This window comes from Cydia splendana, chromosome 19 (assembly GCF_910591565.1).
Source record: "Cydia splendana chromosome 19, ilCydSple1.2, whole genome shotgun sequence".
Classification (NCBI taxonomy): Eukaryota; Metazoa; Arthropoda; class Insecta; order Lepidoptera; family Tortricidae; genus Cydia; species Cydia splendana.
In genome coordinates, this window is record NC_085978.1 from 16,960,786 (window position 1) to 16,979,387 (window position 18,602).

The following is an 18,602-nucleotide window of genomic DNA, read 5'->3' on the forward strand; positions in this document are numbered from 1 at the left end:
AAAACAAAAATACAGTCGTAAAGCTACACTTATTACGTTTAAGAAAATATATAGTTTAATATACAAAACTGTTGATAAATGGGAGATAAAAAATAATATTAAGCGTGGGTCAGAGTGATCTCAATACAAAATATTATGAATGTGGGAAAGTTACTTATAATTTGTTCTACAATCGTTTATTTTTCTTGTTTTTCGTAAATAACTCGTAAACGGTAGCCCACAGCAAAAAATTTTCTTGTACGTAAATAATCTGTTTCAGATTTCTTATAAAATAAGTACTACTGTTTTTCGCTACCATCAATATTAAAAAAAATATTGAAGGGAGAAAATAAATACTTAGGTCTCCTTTTTTAATCATTCGTAAATAACTCGTAAACGATGGCCAATAGCAAAAAAATTGTTAGTACATGAATAATTTACATAAAATTTCCTACAAAAAAGGTCATTCAAAAATTTTCGCTAGGATCAATATTAAAAACGATATTAAAGAGAGAAAATAAATTCTAAGGTCCCCTTTTTAAATATTGATCCTAGCGAAAAAGTTTGAATAACCTTTTTTGTAGGAAATTTTATGCTAATTATTCATGTGTTAAAATATTTTTTGCTATTGGCCATCCTTTACGAGTTATTTACGAATGACTAAAAAAGGGGACCTTAGTATTTATTTTCTCCCTTCAATATTTTTTTTAATATTGATCTTAGCGGAAAAAAGTAGCACTTATTTTATAAGAAATTTGAAACAGATTATTTACGTAACAGATATTTTTTTGCTGTGGGCTACCGTTTACGAGTTATTTACGAAAAACTAAAAAAATAAACGATTGTAGAACAAATTATAAGTAACTTTCCCACACTAATAATGTTTTGTATTGAGATCACTCTGGCCCACGCTTAATATTATTTTTTATCTCCCATGTAACAACAGTTTTGTATAATAAACTATATATTTTCTTAAACGTAATAAGTGTAGCTTTACAACTATATTTTTTGTTTTCAGATTCCTACTACACTTAAAAAAAAATTGGTAATTATGAAAAAATCCAAGATACGTTTTTTTGTCTTTTCTACTTTATGTTTTTTTTGTTAGAAAGTGCATTGTTTTGGTTCCAAAAAAAAATTCCTCATCCTTAATTTATCCGAAAATGATATATCACATGCCCTAATAGGTACAGTTTTAGAGAAATGTTGCTCCAAGTGAAGCGCGGCGGCGTCGAACTTCCCCCCCTCCCCCCCACTAAATGAGACGTGGCTCTCGAGGTCTCCCGGTCTGTATCTGCTCATGACCAGCTAAGAATCAACTGTGCCAAGTTTCAGCGCATAGTCACAAAGTGCAAGGTGTCGCGCACTAACAAACTAGCTATATATTTATATAGAGGATTGAATGTAGGTACCTACAGTTGACAGAAAACTTGAATCAGTACCTATTTCAAATGGAAATGCAGATACACTAAACTAATATATACCGACCTAATATTTGGCATTTTTTGTTAAGACTAGTTCTATGTTAAAATCTAGTGATTAGATAAATAAATGCCTTTAATCATATGTACAATATACTCAAGATAAAACTTATCTTACACACACATATGATTGTCTTATTGCAATCTCTTAATTATATTTATCGTTATTTTACTGCCAGTTTTTCTGAAAACGTCAAGAGGGCAACATGACAGTGTGGCTGAGGTTTGAGAAGCAGAAAGATGGGACGGTGATACAGCTGAGGATACAGGATCTGCCGCCGGAGAGGATCGAGGAAGCCACGGAGCTCATGGTCAAGTACTTCCTCAGGGATGAGCCGGTTCGAAGAGCGCTAGGTAAGGGATTAGGAAGGCCCCGACTTCCTTACACCTTAACCCTTGAACCTTAGCAAATTATATACCTATACCTTTCTCATGCATCAGTCTATTGACAGGAGAAAACCGCATGAAAAACCGTTCAGTAGTTTTTGAGTTTACCGCGAACATACAGACGGACAGACGCGATCAATAAATAGTATGGAACAATCTTTAAACAAGTCGGCCTAGCTCCAAAGTAAGATCAATAAAGTGTTGCAGAAAGTTGTTTACCTACCTATTAGAATTTTGTATTGCATAATGTTACTTGTTAGAAATATTGTTCGACAGAAATAATTTTGGCATACTGATTTTCGCATAATATTACTTCGCAGAATTTCCTTTCTTCGCATAATATATTTTGATGGCAGATAATCCTGTAATATTATTTATTGCTTGGCCTACTAACCGCCCACTTAGAAAATTCTACCAAATGAATACTATACAAAATGACTTTTATGGCAAGTATACATTTATGCGAAAGTATCATTCGACTAAAAAGTTTTCTGCGATATACATATGTTAGGTATTCGATTTCTGACAAATAATGTTCTGCCAGATGAGGGTAACCCTTTAAAGGCTCATACAGAAAGTGATTATTACAGAGTTTCTAAAAAATCCAGAGGCAATAGAGGAATACAGAGTGTATATTGACAAAATATTGAGATCCAGCCACAATGTGATGTGTTGCCTCGACAACGATGACGACCATCCCGTCATAATGGGCATCTCCATAGTCAACGTCGCCTCCTCAGCATATTGGGAACTGGTAACACTTAATTATTTTATCTTTCCTTACAGAATCTGCGTACAATATTTTATCTATTATTTTATATACTTAATTATTATTTAGTTATATTTTTTTGAAGTGAAAACTTCATTAGCGGCGCTGGGCACTTTTTGAGGTGGGGAAAAAATGATAAACTCGAGACAGCGTAACGCGTAACGCGATCACGTGACCGCAACGTTTAGATGGCACTCATTTAAATGGCATTTAAATCAATAAAGAAAAACTCAATGACATTACATGAAAAAGGTTCTAATCTTGTACGGGTTGAAATACGAGGATCTCACAGTTACATTCTAACTCAATAGTAGATTGTACAACAAGGGCATAAAGTGACCCAATTTTACCCGAGGCAATTTTATTTTAAAATAGTAGAAGAGGGTAAAAATGGACATTTATGCCCTTGTTGTACACACTGCTTTTCACTTCGATTGCGAGGAAAATAAAATTATATTTTTCACGGCAATTTACACCACGAAATTGTCGTAAAGCGAAAGAACATAATACATAACCAATTCCCGCCAATTAACTTTTTAATTTTTTTTTTTAATTTTCAACATGTGATCAGAGTTTCAGACGCTTGGTTTTCTGCCAAGTCAAACATTTCGGAGCATTTTTGAACGATAATCGGCTCCTATTTTATGTGATTTACTAAATTTAATGACAGAAAATACGGATTTCTAATAAATTGTAGCAAAAATAAAATAATATACCAAGTTTTGTCGTCTACACAATTTTATTGCTCAGTAAAATTGTGCAATAGGTTTTAACTGTTTGGCTGTTGAGATCGATTACCTTAGTATTAGAAGAAAATTTCACTTTTATGCTCTAGAGCATAAAATGCGATTTTATGTCGTCTACGCACGACATAAAGGTGCACTTTTTGAGCATGAGAAGTGAAAATATAATTCAATAAAGCTACATCTTGATGAAATCGCTAATAAAAGTGAACTCTAGTACTGGTTAATAAAACTCAAAATATCATGACCAAATATATTTAGATGCGAGGTCTGCAAGGTAACTTTACAATTTCTATTCGAATTTTAAACAATTAACGCTGCAAATTTGAATTTCGAATTTTAAACAAACTCACTTTCTGCTTTCACAAACCAGCAATTTCGGAACTAAAGTTTTTCAATAGAAAGGAGGATGGGTCAATTATACATAGTGCTGCAGACATTTTGGACTAGTTATTGAGTTTTCACTTCTGTTGTTTTTTTTTGCAGACTGCTGGTAAAGGAACACCAGAAGCGGTAAAAATTAGCAATATGTATTCCGACTGTATCCAAGCATGTGACGTCATGAAGGTGTTCAACCTTACGTCTTACTATTCCGACAAATCTATATTAGTACTACCGGAATACAGAGGACTCGGAATAGCGGAAAAGTTTCTGAAAGTTAGGTGAGGTAAAAAGTCGCTTTCGAAGTAAGTAGATTATCTTAAGAAGCCACTTTTGAGATAGGTCACTTTCTGAAAACATTTATTCTAGTTGAGTTACTTTCTAAAGGTGAATTTACACCGCAATTAAGTTTGTGGATGGATAAATTTAACTGCAATGTGGATGCACAATTATACTTTCACATAGCCCAATACGTTTTCTTACATTGAAATATTGATGATGTAAATTTGCTTCTAAAATGATTTATTTCGCCAAAAGGGGAAAAGTATTCTGTAATTTCTGTTCAACTAAATATTACAATAAAATGGATAGGTAAGTCACATTTTTGTTGGTCAATATTGCTGAAAGTACCTAAATAATGCTCGACTTGACTGTTCCGATATACGAGTCGAAAGAAATTATTTTGCATTGTTAGTAAAATTTTGATACAACCAATTATTTTCACCTGAGCCATCGTTGCCCTCACCACTTCAGAAGACAACAACTAAGACCACATTTCGAGATAGGTACCTATAACACACAGACTCATAAACTAAGCCTCCTCTTCCAGACGGCTGATGTGTGCAGCCCACGGCCTCCCCCTAACAGCAGGCTGGATGACTGCTTCCGCCACCCAGATCGCGGCCAAGCGCGACGGCTGGGAGACTATACATGAGATCCCGTATGACTTCTTCGCACGCAAGTACAACGTGACCTTCGAAAACATTCCGCCCACGGTTAAACTCATGGTGGGCAGGCCTGATCCGGATAACCCTGCTGCTATTGAATCCTAATACAATAAAATGGTATACGAAACCTCGCTTTCTTGGACTGCCACTCGTTAACGTTACCTTTGAAGCAAGGGATGCTTGTCCTCAGATACCTACGAGTACATCTGTTATTCCCGCCAGACGTGAACAGATTTGTTCGCTAGATATATCTCCCAGATGGATCTGAGTAAGACAAATTAAATACCCATATGAATAGCTATTCACTATTAAGATAATGATGGCCAGATCGCGATAAGATTACAAACATGGGTTTTTAACTTAACAGAATTTAAATTCAGTATCTTACTGTAGGTGTGGTAGGCTAAGATATAAATGTTATAATTACGGTCGAGACCATCGCTATGACATTTAATAGGTATTATGATGTGTACTTAGATTCTAACCTGTAACCCTCAGTAAAACAATTAAGCATGCCCGAGACACGAGCATTAGTCATACAATAATAATTACGAAACATCTTGTGTTATTATATGAGTACTTGTTTACGGTTTACACTCCGGATCTATGGGTAAATTGTAAGAAATTAATACAGAATAGAAGACTATACAACAAGGGAATACCCATAAAATAAGCATTTATGTCCGACTTATATACTCTGCTTTTCAGTTCGATTGCGAGGAAATATCAAATATATATTTATTCAAGGCCGCGTGAGAGAGGATCGCGCCAGCCGCCAGCTGCAGCAGTGACAGGTAGTATTAAAGGTTTTGAACTTTATTTGTAAGTCAATGATGGTCCTAATAGATGATTTAACTTTATGCATTAGAACATAAAAAGCAACTTTATGCCGCTTACACGCGACTTAACTAAAAACCAAGTTTCCGATCATGAGAAGTGAAAATGATTTGGTTAACATTAAAAATTTCATTCACCACACTCCAAAACATCTTGAAATAGGGCAAGTCATGTGCACATTTACTTCATAAAGCTGGCTTCGATGCAGTTCCCGTTATTAAGAAGTAACTCGGCTCCGGCAAAAGCGCTATCCGACAAATTGCTATTTTCCGGCCCTTTGTGGCCGAAACAAAGTGCAGGAGATGCATTTTCAGGGTTTTTAGCGGAAACTGAAGAAATTTCATGATATATCGCTACAGGTCAAAGCGACGGAGAAAAATAGGTGCAATAAAAGGAAGATTGAGCTGTAAAACTGTAATGTAAGAATTTATTGGTTTGTGGGTTGCACAAACAACATTTATTATTGTGGTTATCGTGAAAAATAGGGTAAACATATTTGTCGATCTAAATTTATAGGTTCTATATTTGGCAGCTGTGACATCACACGTATTATGTAATAGTAGCTGTATTACGAAGTTTATTAATTAGACGAAATTTCTTTGGAAATATGACGTCTGTTGTGACACTTCCACACTTTCTCATGTCAAAGCCGGTGCAGAATTAGCTTAGACGGATTCTAAACATTCAAAGATTTAAGTAATTTATCTATTACTATAAATATATTAATTCTTTTACACATGCGACATGTGTTAGTATATTCGCTGCATCCCATCTAAGGCACACGGTTAAGGCGGCAGGTTTGGCGGCAGAAATAGCGGCCAAAAGTAAGCGCGCCAAGTACCTACTCTGAGTTGCAGGGGGCGTACGATTTTGTGCCGGTTGCTGTCGAAACGGCCGGACCCTGGTGCAGCGAGGCGGGCGAATTGTTCAGGGAACTGGGTCGGCGGCTGAGGGAGAGGGGTAACGACCTCCGTTCTGGCTCTTGGCTGGTCCAACAGGTCTCCATCGCCATACAGCGCAGCAACGCTGCAAGTATGATGGGGACTTTTGGACCGGGCATAACACAGAACGGGTTTTAGCCGTTTTAGGTTAGGTTAAGTATGTGTAATGTGTATTTTTAGGTGTCTTTATTGTAATAATAATGTTATGTAGTATAAAATGTAAGGATTTTTGTTAGTTTGTAATTTTATGTCTAAATAAAGATTCTTTTATTAGTAATAATAAATTATGCCCCGCTGCCGGCGGCCCCCTAATTTATTTAGGTTTTTTATAATGTGTTTATATATTTTTGTGATGTTTTGTAAGTGTTTTTATATTTTACTTTTATACTCACATAGTAAAATCCTAACCTAAGACCCTAATTGAATAAAGGAAATAATTATTACACAATATTATATTCTTATTGGTAGTACTTACATACAATGCAGTGCGTATTACATGATATTAAAGAAGGACAAAGTTATCTACTTACCCAATGACGACCATAATAAAAATAGTGGGGATCCATTTAAAGGCAAAAATAGAAGCATAAAATGTTTAACGCGAAATATTTTTGGCCTTTGGATGGAGGGTTGGCTGACTTAGACTCTAAAAAAAACGCGTCAAAAAAATTGTTCTTCTTTTCCCTATTCATAACACGATACCGAATATGCCCTTAAACGGATCTCCACTATTTTTGTTACACATTGTATGCCATTTTATATCTTATAAATCTTATAAATTTTTGAATAACCTGCATACCTGCATAACCACACACATTTTTTAAAATTCATAGAATGGTGAGCTGCGTATATCGGCCACAACAATGTAAAGTGATAAGATAAGGCACGCTTTCGCCTCGCCCCACCCTGCAGGATTGAAAACCCCCTGGAGTAATTCAGATGCTAGATGGCTTTAAGATGAAAATGGAGGACCCGCGCGAAATCTTTCATACAAACGTAGTCCTCATTTTCCTCTCCGGATATGAACATTATTGAAAATATTTTGACACAATTGGTTGTATATACATATTGATTTTTTTTTAAATATTAATTAACATGTCCACAATCATCACTCGCCGTACAAAAGTTAGGATTTTTAACTCCAACATCAAGTCGGTCCTCCTTTATGGATGTGAGACATGGCCCGTGAAAAACACCATAACAAATAGACTCCAGGTGTTTGTAAATAAATGCTTGCGGAGGATTCTGGGAATCTATTGGCCACGGACCATTTCTAATATAAGGTTATGGGAGCTGACTGGCCAAAATCCTATCGACAAGGAAATTCTCCTTAGGAAATGGCGCTGGATAGGTCACGTGTTGCGAAGACCAGACAATCACCTGTCCAAACAAGGTCTGTCTTGGCAAACCTCTGGAAAAAGAAGACCCGGTCGTCGCACCGTCACGCCGTACCACCTGGAGGCGCACAGTCAACAAAGAGGTGGCATCCGCTGGCCTCGACTGGAAGAAACTCGAAGAGACAGCGCAGGATCGACAACAGTGGAGAACCCTTCTGAGAGCCCTATGTCCCTGATGAGGGATAACAGGATACCATCATCATCATCATCATTAATTAACATAAGAGTTAGAAGCATTTAAACATTTGTATGAAATCTGTTTTTCGCTCCTACAATTCTTACACCAAACCAAACCAAAAATCTAAGAAATTCAAAGTAGGAGCATAGCTATGGTTAATATACATCAAATTAAGTATGTAAACATATTTTTCATAATGTCAATATTCAGAGAAGAGAATGGGGACTACGTTTGTATGGAGAAGCGGCCGTCCCTTTTCCTCTTAAACTTACAAACATCTGTCTACGTTCCCAATGATTCATAAGTCCTGTTGCGCGCGACGTTGCATTCTCCTCTCTAGGGTAAGCTCGTGTCCATTAACGGCCTTCATCATGACGTCGATCTTGACGCGGATGTGCGGCGTGTTCCCCCCCTCCACCCTCCCCCTCACGCGGTGGAAGCGCAGCACCGACGACAGCGCTGACTTTATAGACGTCAGGGCATACTGGTAGCCTGCAAAACAATACTAATTTCATCAGAGCAACGTAAACAAGAGCTGCAGTTACAAGTAACTGTCATTCTTTTTTGTGCGATACCTGTTTATATGCAGTGAAGCTAATTAAAATAGGACAACGCAGAGTAACGATGGTATTGTTCCTTTCTAGAGATGTGACAGAGATGATTCCGATGATGTTTCTAAAAATACCATCAAATTATAATATTACAACTAAATGGCTAAAACGTGTTCAGACAGGTGATAGCGAATGAACTGGAAAGAGTCACGGGAAAAAAATAAGTTTCACTAGGTATCCATCGCCGTCAGCTTTGTACGTTTCACTATCGATTCCACTATCGCGTCATAGCATACGCTTGACAGTACTCACCGATGCAATTCCTCGGGCCGGTGCTGAACGCCATGAACGTGCAGGGGTGCCTTAGCGCGGCCCGCTCCGGCAGGAAGCGGTCCGGGTCGAACGCATCTGCGTCGGGGCCCCAGTACTTGGGGTTCCGTTGTGTGCCCCACACGGACGCCGCTATACCACTACCGGCGGGCAGCACGTTCCCTGATGCTGCAAGAAAAAAATACATTTATTTTACACCGGCCTTAATAGTGACAAACCTGATTCTACTAGCGCTACGATAATTCTGAACCACGAACTGAACCTATAGTTCTGTCTCTGGTAACTCAGAATCAGTAATAGTATTTCATACAAAATAGCCTGCACCACCCGGCGGCGGCAGATTCCCTACAGATTGACATAATCTGAATTCGAATTTGATTAGCAACGCCATGACGGAAAGTTGAAAATGCCATTCAGAATATTCTGTCATGTATGGATGTTTGTCAATTTTTGTAAATAACCACTTTCTTTCTCTGTTTCCATGAATATGAATATTTCTATGAATATGAATTCCTAAAGCTAGGGTGAGGCTTAAACCACTCCACAATCCTCGACTATCTATGAGGGTTACCAGCCTTTCTTCCCAATAGGTAACTTACGCAAGGTGACTTCCTCCTCCACCTTCCTGATGAGGAAGGGCGCTGGCGGGAACAGCCGGAGCGTCTCCTTGATGACACAGTCCAGATACTTCAGCCGCATCAGGTCCTCTTTTTGGAGAAGCCGTTCCGAGTCGCCGAACACTTCGTCCAGTCTACAAACACGTATAATTTTCAACAGATTTATGAACAGTTTGTGATGTGCTGTTTTTCATATTTAAACGAATTAAAAATAGAAAAGAATAGAATAGATATACCTAATACGCTAAATAATTTTAACCAATTAGCAGCATTGTACGGAATCCCTATTAGTAGCAAATCATTGGCTAGTGATGAAAAAAATTTCGTAACGTTCCAGAACGTCATTGGTACCAGTTCGGGGACCAGTCCCCGAATCGTGTGTAGACTGCCAATGACATGGAACAACGAACTAGACAAAATACACTGAAAAAAAAAACCTGGTACTGGTAACCAGAATCTGGTTAGCTGTACTATATTGTCTTGTTGTATATGTGACGACAGGACACTTTGTAAACATAACCAGACCATTCTTGTTAAATTAAATTTGTTAATTCTATGAAGTGTATAGTAGTGGGTATAAGACTTTTAGTAAACCCAACTAGCCGGTCTGTTAATGGTTACTAAATAATACAGTAACATATACGTTCCTGTCCTGTTGTTATAACAAGGTATTCAGTATATGTAACTGAACGATTTGTGCGGTGTACTGGTTTTATATTGTTCACGTTACCAGAACGCACTGTGCTAATGGGGCTTCTAAGCGAGCCATATGTTCACTGCAATATGTGGCCGGCAACTATTGGTGTCCTCTTACTCACATGTTAGAGAGGGACACTAATAGTTGCCGGCCACATATTGCAGTGAACATATGGCCCGTTTAGAAGTCCCTTCAGCACAGTGGGTTCTGGTTACGTGAACAATATATAACCAGTACACTGCTCTTCTAGTAAATACAGACAAGTTTTACACACTTATTTTTTTTTATTTTATTGATCAAATAAGTAACACAGCATTAAAGTAAAACCAAGGCACTGTGACACTACAAAAGAAAAAAACATTTTGTCTCCACAAAGAAAACAATAGACACAAAAATGACATACAAATTAAACATTGGATTTGGGCGACGACGTAACAGCGTGGCTCCGTAGCGTCGTCTGACTCGGCGTAGGATTCGGCAGGTTGCCCCGGAACCGCCGAAACACCACACCCTTCGGCCAGAAGTCCGCGCTTGCGATGGTGTCCTGCAGAGGCCGCGGCACGCGCACTACAAATGAACTGAAGTGCACATAGTGACGCGACTGTAGCTGGTGCACCCTCAGCGTGTAGCCAGTCTTCCGGCGGACGTACTCCACCACCTCGTCGGCCCCGGCGGAGTAATGCAGGCGAGACACGTAGAGCGCCTTACTCGGTGTCGCAACTCGTAGGCCAGAATCAACCGGCTCCGCAGTGCCACACAGAGTTTTACGAGGCGCCCTGCGCGCCTTGCGTTTCCTTTCCACCAGTTTGAATCCCTCCTTATCCACATCGGTGCGGGAGGACTTTTCCTTAATCGGAGCCCGCACATTTCACTGTGTCAGCAACACGCACTTATACTATACACTTGTACTAGTTTACAATAAAATTATGGACAGGATCTACGTAAATAAAACATCGACCGGCCGGAACGTAAGACGCTGGCGTAATGGCTGCCGTTCTGTGAATTGCGCAATTCCTTTCTCCGCCCCCCGCCACCCGCGCATACACCGTGGTGTTGGCACAACTGTTTGATTCGTTCAGACTACAATGCATTATAGTAACCACAACATAATAACTTGTAACGTGTACACTCGTATCTTTATTTTTACATATCAATAGTTAATGTTACGATCCATATATTAAACGAGACAAACGTTTAATATTTACAACACTTGCATATTTACATATACAACGAAATTGTAAGCAGTACTAAATTGCATTTAACTAGAATTAAACAGTGATGTTTAAAAAACAAGTTTTACACGATACAACATTTTTTGTTATTACTACCGGATTTTAGTAGGTATAACTATATTTTTAATTACTATACGTTCTGGTAGTATTGTAGAAAATTATTTTTATCGGTGTAACCGGTAGAAATCATATAAGTAATCATACAAGATTAGATTAAGAAGGACATACTCTGCGTGCACCTTGTCTTGTACATGTGGATACATGGCCAAAAGGTCGAGTGCATATCCTATGGTAGAAGCAGTGGAATCGGTGCTCCCGATGATCAGTGTCAGGATTTCTTCCCGCAGCTCCTCATTGCTGTACCCACCCTCGCTGCCCGAGAAGTGGATCAGCAGCTCGAGGAATGACTTGGAGTCGTAATCTGATAAGTCTGTCAATGATAATATTGATAATGTTACAGTATATTGTATTTACTGTTTAAAATAAAAATAATTATTTTAGGGTGTATTTTTGTTACCGAATTCATAACGAGTTGATTGCGAGTCGTGTCTGATGTGTCGCTACAATTAGTCGCATTAAAGTAGATACACTGAGAAAGGTAATTGACCATAAGTTTCATGTAAACTAGTTTGTTACTGTTTTTTTTACTGTAATAATCTTTATCTACTTACATGAGACATGAAACATACAGATTATTCAAGACAGTGATGGAACCAGATATGGCGGAAGAAGGCTACTATTGAGCCTTCTTGAGAGTCGCAATTCCTGTGAAGTTTAGCACCAGCTATCTTCTCAACAAGTTGCTATATAGCATATACCTGAGGGTTGAGCTCCGGGCTAGAAGACGTCCTTTGTTATGTGAAATAAAGTACATTTTTATTCCCTCGAAACTACGCGGTTTGCCTTGTATGCTGGGACTGAGTCATGTTGAAAGACCCAATGCTGATTTTTTATAGGTACTCTGTGACTCAGCATACCATCACGTACCGTAGGGTACAGCAAACCGTACGTTTCAAAAAATAACGTCATTAAGAGTAGGTAAATAAGTAGTAGGTAAAATTTTGTAACATGAAACTTCATAAAATAGGAATTTGGATCTTAAGTAGATACAACATAGGTATTTATTTACTTACCAATGGTTCGATTAGCGTTAGAACTTTTTTGTTGAGCCTTTAATTCTTCGCGTTTCTTCATTATCACCTAGAAAATTGTAAAGAGTAATAATTAGATCCCTGTATTTAGGTTCATCATGTCCCTACATCGCTTCAGAATGTTGATGTAACATTTTCTTAGCTATTCTTATATCGCCATCCCTACTTAACATTATAAATGCGTAACTCTGTCTATCTATCTGTTACCCCTTCATACTGAAACCGCTGAACAAATTTAAATGAAATGTGACGACGTCACACAGCAAACAATTGATCACCTTATTAAAACTTGCCCAAGGTTCCTTTACGCAAGAACGATCCACGACACCATGCACCAAGTACAACATAGACCCATTGTATATAAACAAGGCTTACGGAAAAATAAGAAGCCCTCAACTCTTTTTAAGGTATACGAAATAAATAATAGATAATTTAAAATCATTCAATAAATAATATAAACTTAAAGGCAATCGGCCGCCCGTTCTCCTAGCGAGGACCGATTGACTCTCACCAAACAGCAATATAAAACAAAAATTTAATGAAATTTGGTATTGAGTTATTTAGAGGCTTCGAGAAGGACATCGGGTAGTTTTTATCAATCATTAATCATTATCATTATTCCACGCAGCCGAAGTCGCGGGTAGAAACTGATCGTTGTATTTTCATTTGTAGTCAAGAGAATTATGCTTACAAAACTTATTTCTCAGAAAACTTACGTGATCAGTGAACCCATGCAAGACTTCGCAGCTGGCCCGCTGCTGGCGGTACTGCGGGGAGCACCGGAACAGCCACTCCGGTTGCAGCCAAAGGCGGAAGATGCGCTCCGTCACCACCTGCAGCACTCGGCCCAGCTCCACCAGGAACGGGGACATGGCGTCGTCCTGGGCGTTTATCTTCACGCCCAGTGTGGTCTCTGTACAGTACATCCACGGACTTTAATTGTTGATCATTAAATTAAAGACCACCACCTTTCACTTCCACTTAATATTCATTAATAATCATTACACATTTGATATTGGCAGCGAAGTAGCAAACCTGAGCAAACCGCCTCGCCTTCAACTTTCAACCAGATTATTTTCGAACAAAACAAGTAAGTAGACATTTAAGCACCTTAAGTCGTTTTTATAATTATTTTGCTTATAATCTTTTTAAAACCTACTTAGAAAACATGCAAATATTTAATAATCACTGGTGACTGAAATGTAGACATTTTCTGGTTATGTTTTAATGTTTTGCAAGCGAGTTTAATACTCTACTCTATGGAGACTCACTGCAAATGGAGGCCAGGTTGTAGGAGCTAATGTAAGACCGCAGCTTGACCTCGCTCGCCCAGCTTGCTGCATGCTTTTCTATGTGGAGACTCACCACAAGTGGAGTCCAGTGTGTAGGAGCTAACGTAAGGCCGCAGCTTGACCTTGCGGCCTCCGGCCTCGCTCAGCTTGCGAGCCAGCTTCATGCTCTGCTCCGCAAACACGGGAACGAAACTCTCCACTATCTTCGGTTTGAATGCTGGCTGCAGTATCTTTCGCCTTGGCCTCCAGATTGAAACTAAATAAATAATAATTATAAGACCCTCTTGGAAAATCATTTAATTTAAGCAATACGGATACACGTACAAACGTAAGTACTTAAAATTGATACCAATATCTACCAGGACCTGATAGAGAACCACCTGGTGGCACAGTTACCTACGGTAAGAGCTAGAATTACTTAAGTCCGATTTATGAAAAGGTGTGATTTTTCTCAACGGCGAGTGTTTGGGAAATGTAGGTAACGTATATTATGTTTATGATTTAATTTTATAGGTTTTTATTAGTTAAAAAAAACGTTTTCTTATATAAAAGTGAAGCGATATTTTTCACAACTTCCGTATTAGAAGAACCACATACACAATAGCATAAAATCAAGTTTGAGATGGAATAAAATGCTATTCAAGTACCTGGAGCAAATATAGCCCCGTAGCCGATGACCGGCCTAGTGAAGCGGTGCAGGTCATCCTTCTCCATACACGTCCGCATCACCATCTCCAAGTCCACGGGGTCCACGGAAACTGGTCCAGAAAACAAAAAACACAACAGTTTCAATTGGGAAAAGTTTAACAGTGATTAACGATTGATTAAAGATCCTAATTGATTGTATCAGTTTGGCGGTTGATTACTTTTTCTCATGTGATTCATAAGTGTGACTAAATCGTTTATTTTTACTAAAAATGTTTTGGGTTTGAGAAGTTGGGGTACCTAAATTAAAAAAATCCTAACAAATCGAAGTCCTTCATCGACATTTTGAAGTCAACTATAAAGCAATACTCACTAAAATAAAGTGTGGGGCCCAACCAGACTTTCATTAAACCGCCATGTTCAATGGCAAAGTAGCTCAGTTCTTTTAGTGTAGACATGATATCTGAAATCATAAAGTAAAAAAGAAATTTCTTAAACATTGACGGCAAGGTTTTATTTTTTTGTTTTTAGGGTTCCGTACCCAAAGGGTAAAACGGGACCCTATTATTAGGGTTCCGTACCCAAAGGGTAAAACGGGACCCTATTAATAAGACTTCGCTGTCCGTCCGTCCGTCCGTCCGTCTGTCAACAGGCTGTATCTCACGAACCGTGATAGCTAGACAGTTGAAATTTTCACAGATGATGTATTTCTGTTGCCGCTATAACAACAAATACTAAAAACAGAATAAAATAAAGATTTAAATGGGGCTCCCATACAACAAACGTGATTTTTGACCAAAGTTAAGCAACGTCGGGAGTGGTCAGTATTTGGATGGGTGATCGTTATTTTTTTTGCTTTTTTTTTTGTTTTTTTTTTTGCATTATGGTACGGAACCCTTCGTGCGCGAGTCCGACTCGCACTTGCCCGGTTTTTTTTTGGTATTGCGATACCATCTTGTTATGTGTCAGAGAAACAGCAAATAAAGAATTAAAAAAGCAGTTAAAATTTTTTAATATTTTTTTCGACTGAGAGGACCGGAAACACACCATGTAACTGACATAACTTACATGACAAAGTCTATAGGTACATACATAGGTAAAGGTACCTATGTCTTATATTTCAGCCAAATTCGCTGATATCAAAAAAAAAACTTCACAGAACAATTTAAATTTTCATCATTTTGTAGTCTTCATCGAAGATTACCTTCGATTTTTCCAGGATCCCATTATCAGATCCCCTATAAGGGATGGCCCATAGCCCTCTTTTGGCGGTAGCAGTGTTAACAACATGTACTGAAAGAGGGTAAGTACTGTCTTCTTGTGAACTTATGGATCATCCCTTTAAGAGGTAGTCTGCATAATCCCGGAACTTGTGAGAACGAGTTCAATACACCCTCCATCGGAGCTAGCATTGTCGATACGTACGTACTCACCCTCTGTGTTTCCCATGACCTTATGGACCGCTCCCATGAGAGGTAGCTCGCTGACGCCCGGAACCCGCGACGCGAGTTCATACATCCTCCTCCGACGATACCGGTACGTTAAGAACCATAACAAAGGTATCAGCACCCACCAGATCATCGCGGCGAACAATAATGTACTAACAAGTCACGCTACTTTATAAAACGTATATTTGCTACAAAGTAACAATGATACACAGTATTTACACGGGACCAATTACTGACAGAATATACTATGTAAGTAAATACACAATTTCCATCGTCTAAAATAAAGACAGTAAAATTGGACAAGGACGAGCTTGATGTGACTACCATAACTCGTATAAGTGATCTGCTAAGACTGATGTACACTAAGGTCAATGGTAGGAACCCGTGACCCTACCTTTATAGTAACCTAGGGTAGACAGGGGTCAATTGAGACACTTGAAAAAACTGTGAATAAATTAGAATATTTTATTTGGTCTTATTTAGCAAATCTATTTACCACAGGCAACTATCGGAACAGACCAGACTTTCCGACGACAATGCCTGCCATAAAAAAATCGATTGAAAAAAGATTTTTTCTTGTTAATTTCTTAATGATAATCATTCTTATTTATATGCGTATCAAATGAACTTAAGAATTTATTTTTACTTAGCCTTAAACATAGCTACAATAAGATTAAATGAACCCATACAATTAAACTAATGTATAACAGTCGTTAATTATCTACCCATAGCCATAAACCCCAAAAAAATCATATCGTACTTTTTAGGGATAGCTTATAGTTATTAAATCAACAATAATATTAACGGTGTTACATTTGCCCACAAATACCCAACATTACATAAATTACATGTCTCGACTTTTATACCTTACTGATCTCAATACTAGTCAAGTCTGTGAACCATAACATACGTTAGGTAGGTACTAAATAAGAAAACATATTTCAGTAAGTAATACTTTGATGCTATGGTGATATAATTGTTACTAATAAGACCAAACAAAATCTTTATACTTTTCACTCCACTGTTCGGAAATGTGGCATTAGATGGTCTAAAACCAAGCTGAAAAATAGGCAATAGCTGTAGCACCTGAACCACCACTACTACAATGTTTCATTGTTATCATCATATGTCATTGGTGATGGTTCGCTACAGCAATGAGTATAATTTAAAACATAAAAATCAATAAAAGATCTTTTTTAGCGCAACTTTTTCCTTCAAAAATAAAATTAGGTTATTTATAGGACCAATTTCTTGTTTTAAAAAAAAGAAATGTCATAACCATTTATTCATTCAGTCAGTTCATTCGATTCACGCATAAGACGTTTTTTACTTTTGTAGCTGTTTGTGGTTTTTTAGCAAAAACGCTTCTAAGTTTAGAGTCCGTTTGAAGCAAACAACAGAAAAAAGTGATAAAAAAGTAAAAAAGGCGGGATCGGGAAATACTCACTGAATTGGATAGTGTAAATTGTGTTTGACTAAAAAATACAGGAAACACGTATCTACGCTCGCTATAAAAATGAGTTCTTCTAGTGAAGAAAATGATATTCTTACGCTGACGCCTACCGAAATTCAAGAGACAGCACAGGCAGTGGCTTTTGCTACCAGAGAAATCGCGGGCTAGTACTTATAGTTATGCAAATGTTTTCTTATTTCCTCGCAGTAGTCGTGAAAAGCACTATGTAATGCCTTGGCCGGAAACGCTAAAGATGGACTCGTATTATTTGAGGGCCTCCACTAACGTGTCGGCCCTCAAACTCACTCATCCATCTTTTAGCGGTTTTCCCTCCTCTCCTACAATGTACTATACTTGTAACGATATTTTGAACACTAAAAAACAAAAAAAAAATGTCTGCATTGAATTCATCTCGCGTTGATCGGAAAAAGTGAGCTGGTTGCGATTCAAGGCGCACCCGTACCTATAATATTTACAATGAAATACCTACATATTTCACTGTGGTTTTCAAAAAAATAAAAGTCGGTTCAATTGACCTCGGCTTACCCTATCATAGGCTTGAAAGAAACTATTGATACAAAGTTTAAGCGCCTGATAGTGATTATGATTATATAAAGTTATTTATTCTGAAATTCGTCCGTCCATGACCGAATAGGTACCTACGTACTTAACTCATACTCATTATTTATTCGTAATATTTTGGTAATAACATGTCAATCTACATAACTATAAAAACAGAATAATACACGCAGACGAAACCGCAGGCAAAGTTGGTATATCAAATAAAACGATTTGACCCACAAACCCTCCCAGCTGCGATATAACTCATAATTGTGGTCTTTAAACACATTAAATACTCAGCTACGTACTGTCGTGTCACGACTATTAAATACTACAACATTGTACCTATGAGTACAAATACACCGTGTTTTTTAATTCCATTAATTTCAAGGGTGCATGGCATGGCTGAGCTAAAATTAGGTTGATTTTCAAAGACACCGGTATAAGATAATCAATAATTTAATTTTACTTATTTGATAAGAAAGATCCTTACGAGTGTGTGCACTTGCCTTAGGGCCTGTAAGTTTACATTTATAATTATTTTGTATGAAAAATAAATAAAAGAGAAAAATATCCAAACTGTCG

At 37.9% G+C, this 18,602-nt stretch overlaps 2 protein-coding genes across 2 annotated transcripts; one reads left to right on the top strand and one right to left on the bottom strand.

Annotated features, from left to right (window-relative positions):
* Nucleotides 1-1,660: 1,660 nt before the first annotated feature.
* Nucleotides 1,661-6,597, top strand: LOC134800384 (uncharacterized). The gene is made up of 4 exons (XM_063772884.1): nucleotides 1,661-1,814; nucleotides 2,438-2,601; nucleotides 3,846-4,021; nucleotides 4,570-6,597. Exons 1-4 carry the CDS (start codon nucleotides 1,667-1,669, stop codon nucleotides 4,790-4,792), a joined length of 711 nt encoding a protein of 236 aa, XP_063628954.1. The 5' UTR covers nucleotides 1,661-1,666; the 3' UTR covers nucleotides 4,793-6,597.
* Nucleotides 6,598-8,303: 1,706 nt separating this feature from the next.
* On the bottom strand, nucleotides 8,304-16,198 carry LOC134799824 (cytochrome P450 4c3-like). Its single transcript, XM_063772225.1, has 10 exons — nucleotides 15,989-16,198; nucleotides 14,929-15,018; nucleotides 14,558-14,668; nucleotides 13,984-14,166; nucleotides 13,335-13,531; nucleotides 12,601-12,667; nucleotides 11,696-11,897; nucleotides 9,521-9,672; nucleotides 8,904-9,089; nucleotides 8,304-8,532 (listed from the first exon to the last, which is right to left on the bottom strand). The coding sequence occupies exons 1-10, from the start codon at nucleotides 16,134-16,136 to the stop codon at nucleotides 8,339-8,341; spliced, it is 1,530 nt and encodes a 509-aa protein (XP_063628295.1). The 5' UTR covers nucleotides 16,137-16,198; the 3' UTR covers nucleotides 8,304-8,338.
* Nucleotides 16,199-18,602: the final 2,404 nt, after the last annotated feature.

Coding starts and splice junctions, on each gene's coding strand:
- LOC134800384 (XM_063772884.1), top strand. CDS start 1,667: ATGACAGTGTGGCTGAGGTTTGAGAAGCAGAAAGATGGGACGGTGATA. Junction 1,815..2,437: donor GCCGGTTCGAAGAGCGCTAG/GTAAGGGATTAG, acceptor TGATTATTACAG/AGTTTCTAAAAAATCCAGAG. Junction 2,602..3,845: donor CCTCAGCATATTGGGAACTG/GTAACACTTAAT, acceptor TTTTTTTTGCAG/ACTGCTGGTAAAGGAACACC.
- LOC134799824 (XM_063772225.1), bottom strand. CDS start 16,136: ATGATCTGGTGGGTGCTGATACCTTTGTTATGGTTCTTAACGTACCGG. Junction 12,668..13,334: donor TGCATGGGTTCACTGATCAC/GTAAGTTTTCTG, acceptor ACAATTTTCTAG/GTGATAATGAAGAAACGCGA. Junction 8,533..8,903: donor CGGCCCGAGGAATTGCATCG/GTGAGTACTGTC, acceptor ATTGTTTTGCAG/GCTACCAGTATGCCCTGACG.